Source organism: Adelges cooleyi, unplaced genomic scaffold (assembly GCF_023614345.1).
Source record: "Adelges cooleyi isolate 19-005CV unplaced genomic scaffold, UGA_ACOO_1.1 ACOO_flye_CR_arks_rails_tigmint_CR_PRNA_8, whole genome shotgun sequence".
Classification (NCBI taxonomy): Eukaryota; Metazoa; Arthropoda; class Insecta; order Hemiptera; family Adelgidae; genus Adelges; species Adelges cooleyi.
This window is the reverse complement of record NW_026096513.1, coordinates 2,203,798-2,227,282: the sequence shown is the minus strand read 5'-3', so window position 1 is coordinate 2,227,282 and position 23,485 is coordinate 2,203,798. Positions and strand designations below refer to the sequence as shown.

General features: G+C 29.8%; 3 protein-coding genes across 3 annotated transcripts; all 3 read left to right on the top strand.

Moving 5' to 3' along the window:
- LOC126845927 (2-acylglycerol O-acyltransferase 2-like) lies at positions 1-2,275 on the top strand. The gene is made up of 5 exons (XM_050584969.1): positions 1-413; positions 555-850; positions 914-1,085; positions 1,166-1,359; positions 2,024-2,275. Exons 1-5 carry the CDS (start codon positions 190-192, stop codon positions 2,179-2,181), a joined length of 1,044 nt encoding a protein of 347 aa, XP_050440926.1. The 5' UTR covers positions 1-189; the 3' UTR covers positions 2,182-2,275.
- A 6,839-nt stretch (positions 2,276-9,114) lies between these two features.
- Positions 9,115-14,443, top strand: LOC126845929 (diacylglycerol O-acyltransferase 2-like). Its single transcript, XM_050584971.1, has 5 exons — positions 9,115-9,593; positions 9,928-10,193; positions 10,284-10,455; positions 10,616-10,809; positions 13,410-14,443. Exons 1-5 carry the CDS (start codon positions 9,373-9,375, stop codon positions 13,577-13,579), a joined length of 1,023 nt encoding a protein of 340 aa, XP_050440928.1. The 5' UTR covers positions 9,115-9,372; the 3' UTR covers positions 13,580-14,443.
- Positions 14,444-15,534: 1,091 nt separating this feature from the next.
- Positions 15,535-23,462, top strand: LOC126845930 (2-acylglycerol O-acyltransferase 2-A-like). Its single transcript, XM_050584972.1, has 5 exons — positions 15,535-16,113; positions 19,907-20,172; positions 20,247-20,418; positions 20,518-20,711; positions 23,061-23,462. The coding sequence occupies exons 1-5, from the start codon at positions 15,890-15,892 to the stop codon at positions 23,216-23,218; spliced, it is 1,014 nt and encodes a 337-aa protein (XP_050440929.1). The 5' UTR covers positions 15,535-15,889; the 3' UTR covers positions 23,219-23,462.
- The last annotated feature ends 23 nt before the right edge of the window (positions 23,463-23,485 follow it).

Sequence of the window (23,485 nt, the reverse complement as noted above, 5' to 3'; positions counted from 1 at the left end):
GGCATGGTAAGCGCCTTTCTACACGTCACAGTTGTAAAACTTTTAACCACAATAAAATCAAGGATTTAGGAGCACCAAATAAATACACGAAGATTTTTTATCTATAATATATTTACTGTAATTAAGTAATTATAAGTAATTTTACTTTTTGTTCATATTGTGTTCTATTAAATTGTGTTTTAATTAATCATGAAAATAAAAAACGTGGAATTCGCTCCTTTATGGGTGCCTTTGGGTCGACGGCTCGAAACCCTAGGAATGGCTATTACGATTTCAATGATAATTTTAAGCTCACTGTCGTGGATTGTGATTATCCCTTATACTTTACTGTTCACACGTTATTGGTGGATCGTGCCAGTCTATATCATATGGACGATCATCGACAAGGACTCTGCGTCTTCGGGAGAACCCAAGTACTTATTCATACTATTGCACGCATGTTTTTTTTCGTCAAAACTATTTAAAAAAAAAAAACATAGACAACAGTTTACAAAGATTCAGTTCTATAATGAATGTCATCTTTTAATTATTTTGGTATGTTTTTATCGATTTAGGTACTTTGCACGCAGTAAATATAGACCATTATGGGACTTGTACAACTATACATCGCTTTGGGCTTTGTATAGACGATACTTGTCTGCATCACTAATTAAAACTTACGACCTTCCCGCTGACAAATCATACCTATTTGCGTCGTACCCACACGGCACCTTAGGCTTTGGAGTTTTCGGTAATTGTTTTAACGGCGCTAGCCCCTTCCGACACTTGTTTCCAGGTTTAAACGCATTTATGCTCGTTCTCGGCGAACATTTCAAAATACCTATTGGCCGTGAACTTTTAATAAATTTTGGTGAGTCGACCTAGGTTTCCTTGATTAAATGCAATGTCCTTTTTGGTGAAAATGTACTTGCAGGTTTTCGAGATGCGTCCGAAAAGAGCCTGATCAATATATTGGACGGTAAGAAAGGAAATGTAGCGATATTATTGGTAGGCGGCGTCGCCGAAGCGTTCAACTCGTTCCCAGGGCCCATTCATATTATTGTGAATAAAAGGAAAGGATTCGTTCGGATAGCGTTGAAAACCGGGTAAGCCAAGCAGTGGATTCAGACTATATGAGTATAAACGTATGTATTATATTTTTAAAATGCACGTATAATGTCCACAGAGCATCGATCGTGCCGGTTTTCTCATTTGGCGAACATAACCTTTACCGGAAACATGAAGTAGCGCCCAACTCGCTTTGCCATAAATTTTTAAAATTGGTCAATTGGAGAGGGGATAGGATATTGCCGAACGGTCGTGGGCTGTTGCAATATACCTTTGGTATACTGCCTCGTAGGTGTTCTATCGTAACAGTCGGTAAGTCAATGTATAATTTTGAAAATAAGGACATCTAGTTCATAAGAAATCTAAAAATTAAAATTTACAAAATTAGTTAGCGTTTGAGTACATTATCGTTTTACTCAATTCTAAAAGTTATTATACGAGTAAGCTGATATCACGAGACCCAAAAATCACATGTTTCAGAAAATGCATGAAAAAATTGGAATCTATACCTGTTTTCGTACTTACCACTACTGTCAAGGCTAAATCTACCCTATTATTAATAGTGTGTTTTTAAAAGATTTGATAAGGAATTAGATCGCTGTAAAAAAATCCTACAACGCGCAACTATCGCCTATTAATTTCCTTTTTTTTTTAAGTACTTGAGTGTTGGCTTTAGCGGTCAGCCTACTCATATCATGTGAGTTATAAGTATTTATTCAATTTATACACACCATAATTTAAAAAAGACTGTACGACTGAAAAATATTAGAAATAATAATACTCATTGTTTTATTTTATTGCCTATGTGATCGTTATTAAGGTGTTATTATGTGTTCATACAGCTGCCTAATATTAGGTAGTTAACAAAAAAAATCCTTTAATCATTTTGACATAATATACGGAAATTAAGATAAAAATATTTTGAAAACTTGATAAAACGCAAAACTTGATCAAATATATGTGTGATTTCTTACAGTGGGCAAACCGATTGATGTTCCAAAGATCTCAAATCCGACAACGGAAGAAATAAACAAGTACCACGAAATATATGTAACTGAACTGAAAAAGTTATTCGATGAACACAAAACTAAATACTCGACGTATCCAGAAGAAATGAATATGATTTTGGACTAATAGTTACATTTATACGACTTAAAATATAGTCTTAGTAGTTTCTTTTTATTTAAATTTTAAATGATATTAAATGTATACCTATATATTTTGTAGTCGACTGGACTTTAAAAAACGTTCAAATTTTACGATTTACACTTATTGGAAATATACACAATTTACATTTACATGTTTAACCTTTACCACTGATGTTCGAATAATTTCTCCATCACCAAACGTTTACCTGATGTTCTACTCACTTATAAGTATTGCATGAATTTGGAAAATTTTCGTTCAGTCACATTTGTGTTGTGGGTCATTAAATTACGCAGTTTTCAGAAAAATACCCATGTTTGAAGCTGTAAATTAATAGCAAAAAATAACTTAATTGGTTCAAAGATGATATGAACCATAAGAACATAACTTAAATTTTATATAAACAAAAAATGTATTTTTAATTTTTAACTTTTGGACCCCAAAAAAAGTTTTTGAAAAATTCAAATAAAAAAATAATTTAGGGTTAAAAAAAATGTTTTTTCTTAAAATATGGTTAAAGTACACTTAATTAGAATTTTAACAGTGCAGGTTTCATGTCTATACCACTAACGGCGGTTAAATTACAGTCAGAAAGATGAGGTGTTTTTGGATATTTTTAAAAATTGACCTACCGAGGTCCAAAACAAATTTTTTTAATTTTTTTAATTTATTTTTGTTATTAGGGACCTATAAAGAATGTATGATAAAAATTTCAAACATTTTTGAAGTATAGTCGCACACCCATTAGGTGATTTCACGTGGAATGACCCAGTAGAGTAATGCACACAAATAAAAACACTCCACCCTTCCTGATAATGTCATAGTCGATTTTTAAAATAATAACGTGAAAAAAAGTTATAGTTTTTTAATACAATTAAATAAACAATGTATTTTAAATGACAAATATTAAGTTAAATGTTAGGTTTATCAAAAAAAAGCTGTGACACTGTCTCCAAAATCTCGCCATCTTTTGTTTCTGGTACAAATATTTCTGCTCTAATATCATCACCGAGCGAGTAAAACTCATTCTACGTAGGTATGTTTTAACGCTAAATAAAAATTATGTGTTTAACGTCCTCTTAATGATTCACCCTGTATGTATGTATATAATCTGTAATGTAACATAATATTTCTAATTTGTTTTCCTCTATTACTATTTTTAGCACTGTATCATTACCATTATATTATTTCTTACTTTTTTTCCTACAACTGTTAATTTAAATATACATACAAATTACGTCATGGCGTTTAACAATAAAAAAAAATAAACTTTGGATGTTTAAAATATTACGCAAAATGTTTACGAATGTAAAAAACTTAAGGGGCTCTATACTAGCAGTTATTAAGGCGCATTGTATAGGCAATTTTTTGCTAACCCTAACATCAAGCAACAATTTTTAAACATACATATTACCATAGGAAAGAAGTATCTATTTTCATTATTATTTTTTAAACTTTTATAACGTATATAGGATCTGTTTTTGTACAAAAACACATGTTTCTACTTCAAACGTACTGTCCTTAAGAGGACGCTACACCGCCCATTTTTAAGGAGTAAAATATAGGCAATTTTTTACAACATTTTAACAATAAGGTTAAACTGTGATGTGTAACTATGAGTTCAGTAGTTAGAACTCTTTTTTAGTAGTTAAATTATTTTTTGGACTATCAGCATTCTTGACAGCGATTTAAAAAAAAAAATCTGTTGAATTGAGTTTTACGCGGATTAATTTTTCTCTGGCTTCATATATAGTTAAGGAAAGAAATTCATACATATTATTTTTGACAAAATTATCTGTGTTCCATCATCCGTATTTTTTTGGATATACTTAATACAACCAACGCTATATCGTTTTTAAAATAGTAAAACAAGTCCTTTCTTAATTAATTAATTATTCATTAACTGGTTGAAATATTAAAAATAGGGCGATGGTAGAACACAGACAATGTTGTTGTCTATATTATGTGAAAATTTGGTTTCTTAGTTTTGATTACAGCCTTTTGTAAAATTAATCAGCGCAAGGCACCTGCGTATTTTTGATCGAAAACGACTCATTCTAATTCAAACGTACTGTTCCTAAAAATACTCCGATTTAAGTTTTTAAAAAACATTTGAATTTTTCACAACATTTTCAATGCATCGGTCGTGGGCCGAGGCACAATTTTAAAATTATTTTTAGTTAATTAATTAATTTAATAAAAAAAAAATGCAATTTTTTAACTTTTTTCAACTGAAATAATTAATTAACTGAAAATAATTTTAAAATTGTGCCACGACCGATGCCTTGAAAACGTTTTGAAGAACTCAAATATTTTTTCAAAACTTAAATCGGAGTATTTTTAGGAACAGTACGTTTGAATTAGAATGAGTCGTTTTCGATCAAAAATACGCAGGTGTTTGCTAAATACTATAACTCACAATTGGTCCGGTGTGATTTTGGGATAGTAGCAAGGCAAAGTTAAGTTTACCCTTTTAGTTAATTTCGGTCCGCTAACGTTACAATTGACTTAGAAAATTAATATTTGTCCTGATATTAATCCGGTATAATTTGGTAAAGTTAGGAGGCCTAATTTTACCTACGTATTAAAGGTCAATGGTATTATGCGTTCGCGGTCAAGAGGACAGTAGCCAGAGATTAGCGGACCAAACTCCAATGATCATCCACTTCATACAGCCAAAATTATACAATTAATTAACCAACTATAAGTATTTGTAATATTTGTATTACAGACACATAATAACATATTTATTTTCCAACGTTCCTGGACGATCATCTTTAACAAACTAAAGCACTAAATGGCTTCGAAGAATTATCATATGAAATTTAGAATGTTGAATTTTGACATTTCAAAGAAAAATTAAATTCATGCCAGTAAGAAAAATAATACATGACTGAAAAAACATTGTAACTCGTAAAATGTTACATTGAATAAATTAAACCTAATAAATTTCCAAATTATAACATAGGAAATGACTAGCAAGTTGTCACTAGTGATGGGAATCCTAAAATCCTAAAAAAAACCTTTAAGTTGGGCCACTTAAAACTCTTACAAGAATTAAATACTATTCCAATATAAAGCTGTGTACTTAAGTAGAATATTTTTTATGAGAATGTAAAAATAAAACACAACACCAAAAAGATAAATTACTTTTGCATTTTGAATTTGTTTAAATCCGAAATCCAAAAGCAATTTATTGTCAAAGTTAAGCGTTTTTTTTAAATTTTCGTCAAAACATTTTACTTAGTTACACAGTTTTATATTGTAATAATATTTATAAGATTTTGAAGTGACTTGAAATTTGAATAGCGTATTTTTTTTAATCTGGATTTTCGTATTCCCATCACTAGTTGCCACTACCCATAAATACGGCGAATAGCAGAGTGCAACTCCCTAATCATGTATGTCAAAGAAAAGAAAATATAAAAAGCTTATTTCTAATTTTTTTTAGGAGTGTTTAAAACTGACAACGTTTTAACTGACTTTGTAAATTCAAATACGAATATTTCTTAATAATTACAAAAAAACCTTATCTAGTATCTACAACTTAGAGCGTGTGAATTCGGTAAGAGGGAATGAATTGTAAAATATGAAATGGAAATTATTTTGTTTTATTCTAACGATGATGTACACGATTATTGTTTTACTGTTCATGTATTTTTTCTAAAGCCGGGTTCACACGACTCTGTTATTCGCCGAATATTCGGAATTCGGTAGATGTTCGTTCACTTCGCGCGGATTGTCGGTAAATGACGTGACACGAGTAAAAGGGATGCCAAATATTTGTGCGATTACGCGAGTAGTGAAAATGGCGTATTTGTGTATGTTTGGCGAGCAGACGAAAAATGTTTAGAATCGAAACAAAATTTTATTACATTTTTCTTCAGAGTGCCAAGGAAGTGGTCTTGTATTTTCTATTTACACTTACCTCCCCTAGATCGTGACCTAGTTTGGTCGAACCTGTCCACCCCGGTAGCTCAGTGTAGCCACAAACTCAGTAGTGCCAAATTGCCGTCCTAACGAGCGCATGTTAGATTTTTTGTTCATATGCTTTATACTTATAATTTGGACGTGTACTGTGAAAAACAACATCCGGGTCCTCAAAATTATCTTAAACAAAGTATAAACCGTTTTTGTGAGACTGGTTAGGTAAGGTACTCCTCACATTTTTGGGAACTATGAGGGAAAGTATAAAAATGAAATTATGAAACCCCCTGAGTTCATGAGTGAAATATTATAGTGAATATAATAAAATATATTTTAATGAAATCGTGTATATATATTTATATTATTATTTTTACCAGTGACATTTTGTACACCAAAGGATAGTTTTTTTTCGCCAAAGTATATTGAACTGGCGATATTTGTATAAAAATGTTATTTTAACTTTTGTATTTTAAAGATTTCTATTATTTTATAAATATTTTTTGTCAAATTTTTTTTTCAATATTTTATTAGAGTTAATTTGCTTTATTATCGAGACATCTACGGTAAATAAAGAAGAACTCATTAAAATGATAAAAAATCATGGACGGCCAAACCGCCAACCCAGCGAGTAGTAGTGTGACTTTAGAAGGCGCGAGCGGATGAAGGTTAATGTATTTTACAATTTTAATACAATAAAATTAATTACTTAATTAACTGCATTTGATATAATAAAAAATAGAAATAAAATAATATTTGTAATGAAAAAATATTAAAATAAAAAATAAATTACAATTGAAATTTTGATGTTTAATTAAAATTTTAATTAAATTAATAAATTTAATTAGATAAATAAAAAATATGATGTAGATGTATAATATAAACAAAATATAATTAATTAATGCTTTTAATTTTTTAATTTTAGTTATATTTATTTTATTTATTATTATTATTATTATTATTATTATATATTATATAAATCTAGTATCTACTATATTTGTCTTAGTTATTTCATTTATTATAAATATATATTTGAGTGTCCCTTATTTTGAACTTTTTCTAAATGTTATGCTCTTAAGGTCTCAAACTGCTCTAGTGGGTGAAAAAGAGGCCATAAAAGTTTCAATGCTCGAACTCAATTTTTTTTTAAAGTACGTGTTATACACAACTGACTTACATACGATTTTTTTTTTATATCTTCCAAAAATATTGGAAAAACTTTTAGGGACTTTTTTTTACCCACTAGAGTAGTTTGAGACCTTGGGAGCATAAAATTTAAAAAAAGTTTAAAATAAGGGATACTATAATATATATATACATGCAGGCGCGTGGCGGAGTAGAGATAAGGCGGCAATTTATTAACGCTCGGTCGCCGGATCGAATTTCAGGCACTAGCGGTTTGTCCATCAGGCCACCTCTCTCTGGGGCCAACTTATTTGGTAGCGTTAGATCGACAGAGCCAACCATAAGTACAAAAGTTATCAAATAATTGGATATGTAAATTTTAGCTATAATATGTTAAGAGATATGACACTGATCAGTGTTACCCACTGATCGTCATTCCCCCATGTTCCCCTAATTTTTTTTTAGTTATCATATTTTATTTTTATTAAATGTAATTAATTTGATTTCTTTATAGGGAAAATCCGGAAGAATTAGGTAAAAGACTTGAAAAGTGAAGAGAAGCGCTTGTATGAAAAGAACTTGGGATTAGTAGGAGTAAAACGAAGACAATCGTGTTTGATTTTCGAGAAAGTTATAGAGCAATGTTACAGGACAGGTAATGCAGATGGGTGATGATGTAGTGTGTTAGATTGATAGGTTCAAGTATTTAGGATCGGTAGTACAAATAATGGTGGGTATTAGAAGGACGTGGAAATTGGATAAATTGTGGATGGATGAAGTGGGGGAGCGTCAGTTGTTTTGTGTGACAGGAAGATGCCTATAAAATTGAAAGGTAAATTGTATAGGACGATAGTGAGGCCAGAAATGTTATATGGGTCGGAATGTTGAGCAGTTGACAAGAAAACTGAACAGAGAATGAATGTAGTGGAGATGAGAGTGCTAAGATGGATGAGTGGAGTGACTAGGGAGGATACAATAAGAAATGAATACATAAGGCGTAGTTTAAGAGTTGCATCAATTGTGGGGAAAATGACAGACAATAGGTTGAGATGGTTCGGTCGTGTTATGAGAAGAGATGAGGCAGAAACAGTGAGAGGTGTTATGGAGATGAATGTAGAGGAAAAAAGAGGAAGGCCGAAGAAAAGATGGATATATGGGTTAAAGAGTGACATGAGGATAGCTTGGGTGTAGAAGGTCGAGCTCTATGGAGGTGTAAGACTAGGATGGCCGACCCCGTATAGTTGGAAGTGCAGATAAAGAAGAGAAGAAGACTTGATTTTATTTATTGATTGTACATGTGCAAATTAAGTTTATATTATTTTATCAATTTAATTTTTTTTTAATATTATAAATATTATATTTTTTTAATTTTTATTAAATAAAATACAATTAATGAACTAATATCTTTTATTTAATTTTGTTTATTAAAACACGGGTACAATATTTTTAAAAAAGGTTAAAAAGTGTCAAAAAAATACTCATTGGATATAGTATGTATAGTTGCCATAAGTAAATATACATACATTGATGTAATTATAATATAAATTATTAATTATGCATGTATATTTGGTAGGTAATATTCTCTCTACATCCGGCAAACAGACGAGTAGTAGGAACGGTATATTCGTCTTTTGTGCGAGAAGGCGTATACTTGGTATTCGTTATACATTCAGCGAATACTAGTGTGAACCTGGCTTAATATTTATTGAGATTAGCGGACCAAACTCCAATGATCATCCACTTCATACAGCCAAAATTATACAATTAATTTAGTGTGAACCTGGCTTAATATTTATCGCCCTACCAACACAAAGGTTCATCATTATCATGCGTTCGGTCCACTAAAATGTATAATATTATGCAATGCTGTGATCGAATATCATTTAGTAGTTAGTTCGGAGCAGTAACAACACATTTCACAATAATCGGTTTAGTAGAAAACCGTTGACGTGCAGACGCAAGTTAAATGTGTTTCTGTATAAATTTAATTTGAGTTTTGATTTAAAAGTTCATTTTAATTTCACATTACCATTTAACACATTATTTAAAAACCCGTTAATAAATAACTTATACCGTTTTGTAGTTCACAATAATTATTAGTATCAATTTTTTTATTGTTTCCTATAAACCATGAAATTTCCAGAAGTAAAATTTGCACCTTTGTTCGTGCCGTTAAACCGGAGAATGGAAACGCTAGTGGCCACCATTTGGATCATGACAATTTTGTTTTCAGGAATTACTGGATGTACCATACTCTGGTATGTACTGATAGCCACTCGGTTATGGTGGCTCGGCCTTTTGTACATCCTATGGATTATATTCGACAACATTGGGTCTTCGGACAAGAAAAGGTATTTTTAAAAGTAAAACGTTTAATTCGAATACAACCGTTGCGCTATAAAACCATGACATTTTTTTAAAACCGACTAGGCTGCAAATGGCATTAGCCTATTGGAATACAACGAAAACAAATGCTTAAAAGTTTTTTATGTTAGTTATTAGATTAGAAAACTTGAAGATAAAAATGTCGCCAAGAGCAAAATTTCATAGTAACAGTATTTCGTTTTTGTATAATGCTACATTGTTATTAGCTCCCTTTTCCACATACACGGTTTATCATCGAGTATTTTATTTTACGTTAAATATTATAGAACAAGAGATTATATAACATAATAATGTTGACAGGTTTACTTTTATCCGTGACTTGTCCCTATGGCATTATCTGAGGCGATACTTCCCGGTGTCTTTGGTCAAAACACACGACCTCAGTGCCGACAAGTCATATCTGTTCGCGACATTTCCACACGGTGTTATCTGTCCAGGTGTGTTCTGCAACTTCTCGACTAACGCCAGTCCTTTCGCACGACTTTTTCCCAGTTTGAGCCCGTATGTAATCACCCTTGCCTTTGCATTCAACATACCGCTACACCGTGAGATTGCCGTCGGTCTAGGTGAGTCGGCCAATATACTATACACTAACACTTAACACACAAAATTCACTTGGTTTGTATATCGATTTATTACAATTGTTTTGTCAACAGGCTTCCGGGGAGCCTCAGAAAAGAGCTTGATAAACATACTTGACAAAAAAAAGGGCAATGTGGCCGTGTTGATAGTCGGTGGCGTCGACGAAGCACTCAATTCTTTTCCGGGACCGGTTCACATAGTAGTCAACAGGAGAAAAGGATTCGTTCGAGTTGCCTTAAAAACAGGGTGAGGTAAACATTGACATTGTAACATGATTCTGTAGCTAAAATGATTCCAATCTTTTAATCAAAACTATTATTTATGTTTTAATTCTTCAGTCACAATTTATAGACTTAATAATCCTTAATGTTCAAATACTAATTTACACTAATTTTTGCAAATGTAGAGCATCGCTTGTCCCAGTATTCTCGTTCGGGGAAAACTACGTGTACGATAAGGAAGAACTGTCGCCCAACTCGTTAGCAGTAAGACTCTCAAAGTTCATTAACTGGAAAGAAATTAAATACATGCCTAAGGGGCGTGGGATGTTTCAATACAGTTTCGGTATTACCCCTCGCAGGCATCCCATCACTACAGTCGGTAATTAATACAAATTATACAATTATTAATAGTTAAGTATAGAAATATTTGATTTGGCTCAAACTTAATTTAGGTTCCTACATATAACTGCTTAATATTAACTAAACAAGCAGTCATATTTACCTCTTTTACATAGAAAGTTAGTCTAAGGGCCATATGGATCATAGACTTTGTATTATTAATGAAACGCACTTATTGATGAATCATAACGACTGACTACGCCATAATATTATAATGAGGATGAACAAGGAAACAATATTAGAACAATTGATATGAGTAAAACACATATCCAAACTAATATCTTGAAACTATTATTTAGTTTTCATTCATGTAATATTTTAATAATAGGTGTACCGGGTGATACTTTTAACGCCCTACACTATTTCACTAATTACAATTTTGTAGTGTTTCTTTTTTAAAACATTTGTATTTATGTTATAGTACATTATTAGACAATATTCAAATTTGTACCTTGTTTATTATTTGCTAGAGCTTTATCAACTTATGAAACTTAAATGGTAACATATACATTTAATTGAATTTTTAAATTAAGAATAATTTACATATAAAATTGACTGGTCGATAACCAGTATTGAATAAATATTTTTCAAGTAATTTAGGTTTAAAATATAAGACGGTAGGCGGAGTGCGGTTGAGAAACGCGCGCAGATAAAAATAACTATACTCTCCACCCTTCCTCCTGTCCTAAATTTAAAACTTTAATAATAATATTCAAAGCTAGTTATCGACCAGTCAACATTTTTAGAAAATCATACTTAATATAAAAAGTTAATAAAATATATATGTTACCATTTAAGTTTCAAGTGTAGTTGGTTAATATTAAAAAATCATTATGACATTATATAATAAAAAAAAAACTGATCATTAATAAGGAAAAGTTATTAATTTTATAAACCTTCTGCTGAAAAACAGAGTACTAATTTTCATTTCCTAAAAATTTGTAGGTAAATAACCAAAAAAAATAAAAATATTTTTTGATTTTAAAACGAATGGAACAAAAATTGTTATACGATGTTTTAGGTATGTGATTTACTTGTTTTAATTTTTTTTTTTTAAAAACATATTAAAACATTGAATTGAATTATTACTAAAAGTACATTCTACAGGAATATTAATTAATAGGAAAAAAAATTGCATACATTAGTTAAAGAACGTGACAAAACATTAATTATTTTTAAGGTTAAACTGTATTTTAAAATTAGTATTAGTAAATTGCTTTAGTTTATGCATGTAAGTTATTACAACTAAAATAATTTTACTAAGATTTTATTGTTCTAATTTACCGTCTAAGCAATCGCATCTTAAAAAATGTCATTGACAGTCGTGCTGCGGTGTTGACACCATTATTTAATTTCTGTATTTAAGAAGCACCGAAAGTCACGGTATTAACGAGTATGCGAGCGCTTAGAGATTAAAAAATTTAGATTTGCTGTTGATTTTAAAATTTGGATGTCTTATTAAATCGTACAAAATGTTACTAACAAGCCTTTGTTAATCAACCATTAATATTTTAAAGAAAATATTTGATATAAAATTTACAATTAATAGTCATCATCGAATTTCCGTAATGCATATAAAATGCAGTATTTGGGTAAGATTATAAAATATTAACTAGCTAAAAGCTTGACATATGAACTATTATAATAAAAAATTTAAATAAAATATTAAATATAAAAATCTTTTAGTTTATTTAAAAAACTAAATATTAACAAAGTTCGCAAAACGTCAAATCTAACTCAAACTTACGTAAAAAAAAGAGTAATAAACTTTACATATGGAGTGACTTTCAATTAAAAAAAACTACTGTTTTTAACATTTTAATAATAGTACTAATAAAAACTGTTTTTATGAGTTTAATTAACCAAGTAGAAAAAATACATTAATAATTGTAATACATCTTTATCTAAAACAAAATAAATGTAATAATTATTAACTTACCTACATCTTTTAATTCCTATAAGATACCTAATCTTAAAACAATATTACTGTTATTTTTATATTTTTCGCTTTATACACCAAATATGGCTTCAAATAAGTGATCTCAGTTTTTCACAATTTTTTTCTGTTCCTACACCCCTTCCAAACTAATTATTTTTACATCAACTTTTGGAACTTAAACGTTAAGGTATACATTTCAATACATTTGTAAATTGAGAATAATGTACTAAGAATTTTGACTGGTCGATAACCAGTTTTGGTTAACTATTTTTTAAGTTATTAAAGTTTCAAGGTTAGGGCAGGAGTGGAGTGTGTTACTATTTTTATTTGCGCGCACTTCCCTTCCCGTCCTAACTTTTAAACTCTTGTAAATTTAAAAATAGTTGTTCAAAATTGGTTATTAACCAGTCAACATTTTAAGTATAATATTCTTAATTTTAAAATTTAAGTTAATCAATTTATGATTAACTTAAAAACAATTTGTGCAAAATTGAGATCACATAGTATAAAAATACTACGAAAAAAATAATTAAATTTCTCTTTAGAACTTATGAGATATTGAGTGGTTCACGATAAAATGATCACCCCGTCTATATAATATATTATATTTTGTTTATCTTAAAAACATTTTATATTTACAGTGGGTAAGCCGATCGATGTACCTAAAATTCAGAATCCAACTACGGACGACATTGAAAAGTATCACAAAATATTCGTTGATGATCTAGTCAAACTGTTCGAAGAACACAAAACAAAATACATGGAAAATGCTGAGAATATTAATATCGTGCTCGATGAAATTCGTAGTTAATATAACCTCAACAGCATTATATTGTTTTTATCGTACGTGCTTTGTTGCATTTCGTTAAATTTACGTACAAGGAAATCATTGAATTCTAATAAAGGCTATAGATTATGTACCTTTTTAAGGAATATAATTAATTTTCTAATTAACCAATGACAATTACCACATACTATATTTTTAAATAATATGTAGTCTACTACCCAAAACAATGTAATTGTTCTTATTAATTTCAAGATAGTACTTGTTGGTTGTTTTTATACTTTAGTGTACCGTGTTGTAAAACGTGATACATTCATTTTTAATTAGAACATAATACACCATAATATATAAGCATATTGTTATTTGTTTCTCCCTATTTTTTTATCTACCTTGATCCTTACTGTTTATACTAGTTATTGTACTTCATATTTTTGATAGTTAACAGATTATTTAGAAAAATATAACGGACTTCTGACGACCTTTTAACAGAAAATAACCAAGACAATTATGTTGTAATTAAGTTTTGTCCGTTTAAAACAAAATACTGATTTATAATAACTTCAACAAAATGATTCAGGTTTTCCCATACAAACTTAAAGAATGATCTCATGTCAGGAGTTGAATCGAAAACTTATGTTGCAAAAATATATTATATATATAATATATAAGCGCAACTCATTTATTTTCGCATCATTGCGTGGGAAACTTAACTATTTTTATCCACATGTAACGCACTTCGTTTATCATTATTATTGTATAATAACATCCTGAATAGTACTAAACTAATTTGTGTAATAACGATTTATAATTACTATATTAGGTAAATTTATTTAGACCTTCAATTAATAAGTATTTTACGCTTAAATAATAAAATAAGTTTACTAAAATAAAATAAGAGAATAAATTAACTTTAAATATTTTTTTAGTTAATTATTTTTAATTATATACGAATTCTATGAAACAACTATATTATTGCTCAAAGTTTTAATTAATGTAGAAGAGATGTATTATTAAGTTGTCCACTTTTATTATTATTTGAAATTGTTATTGAAATTATATCGATGTCTGTTGAATACTATTGTGGATTAAAGTATCCTTATTTTGTCAATTAAATAAAAACAATGAATTATTGCTAATAAAAATGATCATAAATTGTTTTACTGAATAATCCATTTTGTTTTTATATTATGGTAATTATATTATTGTGACTTTGCATTTTACTATTGAGTAGGTAGTGAGTATTATTTTTTTATTAAAGACATTTAATTATTTTATACATTAAATTTTATTCAAACACAATTAATGGTTAAAACGTTTAATTAAGAGATCAAACTTCAAGCGAAAAGTGACAACAGTTTGCGTACATTTTCCGTTTTCAAGTTGCAACATTATAGTAAAAGCACACGAGAACAGTTAAACAAGTTCCGGTTTTAACCAAGACCAATATTTATTTCAGTATTTTTAATTTTTTGGAATTTCATGTTTTGTATGAAATTAAAGGTATATTAGTTTGACTCTCCTAATCAAAAATCGAAAATTATCGGCCCATACCTAGTAATTATTGTTTACGTCAAGAACACCTCTTACACGATTACTTTTAAAAATAAAATATGACTCACTTTGATGATCGAATAATAATACAAAGCTAAGCTAGTCTTTTATCACTCAGGTTTCTAATGTTATCCGAATTAGACGTGAGGCATAATCACATGCATTATCGGCGAACGGTACCCGCGGTGGTTTAGCATATTGTTATAATAATATGTACTATACTGTATAGTAAACGAAATTGATAAGCTATATTGAAATTTGTCCGGTTATCTGTTACTTTGGTGGGTAAACTGTGAATACACAATGGTATACTGAGTGATCGCCGACCGAGTCAAAGTACAAAACACGCGGTTATCATAAATATTACCACTGACTATTTCTACAGCAGCTATACCTACTATACATGTAGTCGTTACTTATAACATTGGTTATTATTGCTTGGCTATGACCACTGCACCGTTGTGCCTCCGAGTGACGGCCGAGCGCAGTGCATAACTCGTCGGCTTATCGGCGACTACAACAGGCTACGGCTGCTTTTCGGCAGTGACGTTTTGGCAGATCGAAATTTGTCTATGTGATTTAATCGGCGGGGAAAAACGTTTTAATTCTGTACTGCATTGCACTTCGTGTTACTCTCGGTTGTATTGTCTTTTCCAAGGTTAATCGCCAGTCGGTATCCGTGTGATTCGCACACAAACAATTTGTCTTTCGATACACGGTTTCTCCGCAGACTTCGAGAGTACTTAACTTCTAGTTTTTTGAATCGCCAGCAGCCGGTCGACTGCCATGAAGCTGAAGGACGTGGAGTTTGCGCCTTTATGCGTGCCCCTCAGCCGAAGACTGGAGACGCTGGCCGCGGCCGCTTGGATCCACCTGGTCGCCTTTGGCGGCATCACGGGATGCTTATTGATCGCTTACCTCGTGTTGGCCACTCGGTTTTGGTGGCTGGGTCTCTTGTACGTGGCATGGATATACATAGACAGGAACACACCGTCTTCAGGATACACGAGGTATATAACATTACGCTACCCATAGACAGCAAAATAACATCAAAAAAAATAAATAAATGCTAGCAAAAAAACAAAAAATATCTCTATAAATATGGCGAATATCATAATTAACTGGCTAAATTCAAATCCTAATCTATGTATAATCTATTATATTTGCTCGTTTCAAAGATTGTACGAGTTTTTAAACGATTTTATTATTTTGCAAACAAACAACTAAAAATAGTAACTGTTTATGTTATGATCAGTGACCATGAGTTTCGATGACGATCATTATATAAATATTATCTATAAGTACTAAAACATTAAAACCAAGAGATATTAAAATTTAAAAACAATTTAACATAATACGTTAATAAGCCTAGAGAAGGTACGCGCGGTTCACTTATTATGTTATTTTGGATGAAGTCGTTAAAAATGAGCCGCGTAATTTGTAAATACTAACGAAGTTACGCCAGCCTCAACTCGGGTTCATTTGAATGATTTATCCACCATGACCTAGTTTTTAGTTTTATATACATTGAGCCTTATACCTAGCACATTAAAGGTCTGCTGTTAGGCCTGTTACACAGAATGGTTTTTGCGCCGATAAGAAATCAGATTCCTACAAATACAAATAAAAACGACAAAGAGATTATGCGTAATGATATATTTACCCTAAACGTTATATCTACAACATATTTTTTCCACACTAACAATCGTGTATTATCCATACAATATATTTAAACAGCATGTTTGATAAGATACGTTTATATTAAAGCTATTTCTGTAGAAACAGTCATTTTTTAATATTTATTAATAACGCTTAAAACAATAATATAATATCAATGTAATTACAGTATAGTTTAATTTAAACTAGGGGCGTGTGATCATTTAAATTGTTGAATAATTTATCAACAAATTTAATTGAATAATTCAAATCAAAAGTAGGCTTATTTATTATAAAATTTACAACGTATAGCAAAGTCACGCGATATTACAGTAGTCATAAAACAAATATTATTGTCTATTGTTTAATTTTTAAAAATACAATTATATCAATATCTTCACACGTTTCGTTAAGTTTATTCATGTGACTATTTATAACGCGTATCTTGTTAAATACACAACATTATTATGCTACGAGGAGCGAAATAATAGGTTTTTTTTAAATCGAACAACAATAGAAGCATCTAAATACTAATGCCTATTATATTATAAGAACATAATTTTATGCAGTATTTATTTTATTGTACTCAACTCAGTTTAAGAAAATAATACAATACTTTAAAAGAAATAATAACCATTCTACATAATATACGATATTATTTTCTCACGCTAATTACAGTTGAAAAAATAGTGATGCTACTGTATAAGTATATGCCTCTTTTCATAAAACTACTTACACAATAAAGATCAATATTTACAAATGACCTCATAATTTATACTTTTTCATAAAACAGTTTGAAAAAAAACTTTATTTATTTCAAGTATCAAAAAATTTGACCTCTAAGCTTAAAATTGTTTATTAAGGGTAGTTTTAAGGGGAAAATGTGTAAAGTCTAATAGTAACATTTAATTTATATTATATAATTTACTTATTTAAACAATAATGGTAAAATACAAATTGTGACTAATCGATAACCAGTTTTAATTAAATACTTTTTATGTTATTATTATTTTAAGTTATGCTCGTCGGAAGAATATAATATTATTCTTTACCATTCTCCCTCTCTTTCCTATAGTTTTAAACTATAATAAATAATAATTAATAACTCGAAATATTTTTTTTAAAATTGGTTATTGCCTTGTCATTGTTTTCATGAAATCATTAAGCATTTGATTGGTAAAATAAATATAAAGGTTGCTATTGAATTTTAAATGTGATCCTTTAAACAAAATATTTTTAAATACTAAACATTTTTTAACAAACATATTTATTTTATAAAAAAAAACAATGATTTTAATATTATTGTCAAGCTGTTTTCACATAACAGTCAATTTAATTATGTTGTTATTTTAATGTTTATGCATACATATTATAAAATGTTCAAAGTTTGTTTTGCTCATTAGTCATTATTAATGTAAACTAATTGTTTTCCATTATTAAAACAAAATAATAATAATTCTTTATTTACGGAGGTAAAACACCATTTTACATAATATAAATAATTAATAACAGATTCATTATTTACAGAAAAGTAATTTGTACAAAAACTACTAGTAATTATTGCTCTATATCAGAGCTAAAAGTGTAGAGATTATTTATTTTATTTTATTTATTGTTTTTATAGTCGAACTGTTTTGAATTTGTTGTAAATGCCCATTGGTATAAATATAATTTATGCTGACAAACCTTGTTGAATGTTGCTACACATTAACATTGGTACATTTTCTTAGCTGGTTTTTTAGTTATTATTTATAATTGATACATATTTAAAATACACAATAAATTCAAAAAAATACATTGCATATTATAGATAATATAATTTCACAATAGTGTTTGTTTTAATGTCTTAAGAGGACGTCATACACACAATTATCATCTGGAGTTAAAATATACCTACGCAGAATGCGTTTTACTCGCTTAGTGATGATTTTAGTGCAAAAATACTTGTAACAAACACGAAAGATGAAAATATTTTGGAAACAATGTCATATGCTTTTTTTGATAAACTTAATATTTTACATTTAAAATCACAGTTCTTACTTTTTTAAAAATAGCTTCAACTTTTATTCACGTTTTTTTTTACAAATCGGCGACATTGTCTCCAAAATGTTATCTTTTGATTTCATATTAGATGTTTTTGCTCTAAAACCACCACGACCCTAGTAAAACGCATTCTGCGTAGCTATGTTTAGATAAAAAAATGATTTAAAAACGATGTCAAGGAATCTGTGATAATTTAATAAATAAATTAACTACAAAAAAAAAAAAAAATTCTTATTTCCAAACTAATAATTACGCATTACAGCTTAAGCTTTAAATTTTGATTTTCGAAATTGTCAATACGAGTATGACATCCTCTTAAACAGACACGTCTTACGAGAAGTTAGTTTTATTATTTGTTTAAGTCTTTTTACGGTCTAGAAAAAAAATTAGAAACTTTCGCAGTGTTTGTACGTTTTTTCATAACATTTAATATTAAAAAATAAATGATTTATATTATATTTATCTCGCTAATTAATTTTACTGTAATTTCTTATAGAATAGGGTAGTTACCCTTTTTATTTTATTTTGGTTTTGGTTCGATGTATCGTGTATACAATTAACCTTGTTGATTTACGACTCGTTGATCGATCTCTAACTATACTAATCTGTATACTCAAACACGAATATCAAATAAATTGCACTTATTATCATTGAATTTTTAATTGCTGTTAAAATTTCATAATTTTGTTTAGGATCCAGGGAAGCTTTTTGTTATCATTGTCAATAATTTATGGTTGTTGTCTATTGATGTCATAAGTTTACTTGGTTTTTATTAGTCACGATCGAATTAACCTGTAATCAATATTGTCCTAGCGATCAGCTGACCTGGTGATCAAAGACCGGAGACAAATTCGTCGGATATAACGTTTATCGCCAAATGAGACATTATCTTTGTACATCTATGACACCGTACAAAGTACAACTTATACAAATCATTTATTATAATAAGCAATAAACACTAGGAGTTGATTTTATATTCAATATGGAATTTGTTGTCTTTTCGAATAAAATTATTTACTGTTTTTACAAAAGTATAAATTAATATCGAAGTAAAATTTTTCTTGGTTTGCTTTTTAAATAATGTCATTGCGTTTGAGTTCACAGGTTTGGTTTTGTTCGAAATTGGAGTTGGTGGTACTACTACAAAAACTACTTCCCCGTGTCTCTAGTAAAAACTCATGAGCTGCCTGCAGACAGATCTTACCTGTTCGCCTCATATCCTCACGGAGTACTGTGTTCCGGAGTGTTTTCCAATTTTGCAACCAACGCAGGTCCTTTCCGAGAGATGTTTCCAGGTCTCAAAACGTTTCTGATCACGCTCAACTTGCATTTTAGCATGCCGTTTACCCGGGAACTCGGAATCGGTTTAGGTACACTGTGCAACAGAAGTCTATATAAAGCGGTTGGAACTAAAATTAATAACTAACTAATGGCGTGCTCACAGGTCTCCGGGAATCATCCGAAAAGAGTCTGGTGAATATTTTGGACGGAAAAAAGGGCAACGTGGCTGTACTCATGGTCGGTGGTGTCTCAGAAGCCTTCAAGTCCTTCCCTGGACCCATTCAAATCATAATCAACAAGCGAAAAGGATTCGTTCGCGTAGCGTTAAAAACTGGGTAAGCCTTTTTCGGTTCGCAAAACAAATTTAAAACCATAAAATGTCTTATGAAAGTGCTAATATTATACTACATTTGATATGTACCTATCGTTTGCAGAGCATCTTTAGTGCCAGTGTTTTCGTTTGGCGAGACTTATGTCTACGGAAAAGGCGAGGCGTCACCAGATTCATTTTGGGACAAAGTGTTGAAATTGATTAAATGGAAAAGTGGCAGGCTGGTACCGGTAGGTCGAGGATTGTTCCAGTATAGTTTTGGTATTGTACCGCGAAGACACCCCATACATACTATCGGTAAGTATTATTTGTTAACATAAACAAACCAACTTAAAAAATGATTTTGAATTGTATTAAATTAAACAAACGTTTAAATGCATGTCAAATCATCAAAAAATGAGTATTAACATATTTTTAGATAAGATCCACTAATTTAGCATTTAAACATTATTTGACAAATGCTATTTTTATGAGTTTTTTTTTTAATGTACTTAACATAAAAACTGGCCCTGGATCGTCAATATTTGATTCTGTCATTATTTAAAAAGGCCACAATACACAAGTAAAAAACAATCTAAAAACTATGTGTTTTTTAAGGTACACAATAAATGTTTCAACATTTTTATTGTGTTTTAATTAGGTACTTAATTTCGACTGTAATTGACCCCTGTAAACCGGTGTTCACGAATCAAACGGTTGCGAACGATTTTTCGTGTGACGTTGCCAAATAATATAACAATAATATTAAGTAGCACTTTTTTTCGGCCAAAATATACTAAAACTGTAAAATGTATAACTTAAAGAATGATTTTTTTTAAAGTGATCTATGCAATATTTCACAGAATTTAATTGGTTTTTATTAATTATTTTTTTCCGTAATGTTTTTATACAATGTAATCTTAATTTTGCACAAATCTTTATAATTCTACCACTATCCAAATTATTAATTATTTGTATAAACTTTTGAAACTTAAATGGAAAATATATATATTCTATTCGTTGATTATTTCTTGACAATATAAAGTACTATCGATTTAGAGAATATAATAATTAAAAATAATTATTATAATTGCCAAAAATAATAAACATACACATTCAACCGATCACCAATTGTGATAAACACTAACTAAACGAAAGTTTGAACACAGCTGTGCACATAACGTAAGTTTCAGTCAATTTTACCGTATGATAACGACCAAATTATATCGAAAAAAACTTTGTCAGATATTGGTATTTGATGTCGGTATTGCCAGATACTTATAGTAATTTTGTAGAAGATAATAATTTATAAATATTTACGATTTACGATTTACTTTCGTTATAATACTATTATGTAGTCACCGATAAGATCCATACGGCAACGTTGCATGAGAGATAGCAGGGAAAAACTGTCGCAATCGTGTTGTTTAAAAGGGTAATACCGATAACTTTTTATTGTACCTTTTGGCGACCCATAAATTATTTATATTAATTCGCGATAAAAACACTTACATCTCATAATTTGTTTTAAAAATCAAAATTGTTTTAGTAACAAAATGTATTATCTTTTATTAAAACAAAATAAAAGGTAGTAATATTTTGTCGACATAATAAGCAAAAGCTGATAATATAATATCGAAAATTTACACACCGAGCGTTTCCGACAGTTTGAGACACTGAGCGGACGCTAATAAAATAGAAAAACCGTATTTAATCAGACTGCAATAAAGATACGCAGAGACGCGAATGTTTAATTTTTGACGGTCAAACGCTATCATTAAACTATAGATAACCTATTCACACTAGACAACTTTAACAGTCTTAACTTTTGTCAGTGACTAACAAAGTAATAGTGCATTATGTTAATGGCCCAAATGAAGCCTATTGATTTTTTCTAACTCAATAAAGGATTATAGCTAAGATTAGTACATTTTTTTTATGAATAATTGATAGCGGTTTTACATAAAAGTTACAGTCGACTTAAAGCCTACCGGCTAAAATTATAAGACATGGAACATGCTTTAGCCTGCTGGTTCCTGAATAGTGATTGTTTCTAATCTATAATCTCCTTGCGATTTATGACGATAGTATAATCTTAATTATCTGTTTTGGCCAAAACATATAAGCATGACGACGACACTCGTTATTATTTCGATGGCATCTTATATGTTATACCTTTGTTACATTGTTAAACAGTGTATATGAGCGTTTCATCAGAACCGCTACACCCATTTCAATCGTGCAGCAAATTATGAGTAGAGGTGCTGAGACAAAAGCCACAGGGACCGACCACGGCAAAATGATCCGGTGCATTCAAATCAATCTTAACAGAAGTATTTCGTGTCGCTATTCTGAGACGATTTTTTTGTTTTAATCGAACTTGGAGGCCAAAGTTAAAGCATGTTACATGCTAAAAATCGGGTTGATGATCGCCTAATAAAGAGGCCATGTAAAGTTTATTAACTGAAATAGTAATACAATGTAATATAATATAATACAATACAATATAATATACTACACTATAATCTAATACGATTAATATTAAATGTATAAAATGATATGGAATTATTAAGTTTAAAACATCGGTTCTTGTAAATTACAATAAATGCAACTTATGTCATCACCGTTTCCTTTACATATTAATAACTATAACTGTCCTGCTTACAGTTGGCAAGCCGATAGATGTACCCAAGATCGAGAATCCTACCAGAGAGGATATAGACAAATATCATAAAATATTTGTCGACGAGTTGACCAAATTATTTGAAGAACACAAAACTAAATATTCAACAAATGTTGAAGAACAAAATTTAGTTTTAGACTGAAAAAAATGTACAAGATGTTTTTGTCCAGACTCTACCAATCTGTTTTAATTATATTATTTTAGGAATACTATTATTCGTACATATTTTTATACTTTATGAGTGTTAGTGAGTAAAATATTTTATTGTTCAATTATTTTTATTATATTTAATGTTGAAAATTGTATGTAGAATAATTATTTCATTTAAAATTGAAACTTATACATAAGGATTAAAATTGTTTTATTATTGTTAATGTGCCGTATGTTTGTTAATGTAATACAAATTACA

Excerpts from the sequence above, each read along its gene's own strand:
- LOC126845927 (XM_050584969.1), top strand. The coding sequence starts at position 190 with ATGAAAATAAAAAACGTGGAATTCGCTCCTTTATGGGTGCCTTTGGGT. Across the intron at positions 1,086-1,165 it reads CGGATAGCGTTGAAAACCGG|AGCATCGATCGTGCCGGTTT; the intron begins GTAAGCCAAGCA and ends TAATGTCCACAG. Across the intron at positions 1,360-2,023 it reads GTGTTCTATCGTAACAGTCG|TGGGCAAACCGATTGATGTT; the intron begins GTAAGTCAATGT and ends GATTTCTTACAG.
- LOC126845929 (XM_050584971.1), top strand. The coding sequence starts at position 9,373 with ATGAAATTTCCAGAAGTAAAATTTGCACCTTTGTTCGTGCCGTTAAAC. Across the intron at positions 9,594-9,927 it reads GGGTCTTCGGACAAGAAAAG|GTTTACTTTTATCCGTGACT; the intron begins GTATTTTTAAAA and ends TAATGTTGACAG. Across the intron at positions 10,194-10,283 it reads TGAGATTGCCGTCGGTCTAG|GCTTCCGGGGAGCCTCAGAA; the intron begins GTGAGTCGGCCA and ends TTTTGTCAACAG.
- LOC126845930 (XM_050584972.1), top strand. The coding sequence starts at position 15,890 with ATGAAGCTGAAGGACGTGGAGTTTGCGCCTTTATGCGTGCCCCTCAGC. Across the intron at positions 16,114-19,906 it reads CCGTCTTCAGGATACACGAG|GTTTGGTTTTGTTCGAAATT; the intron begins GTATATAACATT and ends TTGAGTTCACAG. Across the intron at positions 20,419-20,517 it reads CGCGTAGCGTTAAAAACTGG|AGCATCTTTAGTGCCAGTGT; the intron begins GTAAGCCTTTTT and ends TATCGTTTGCAG.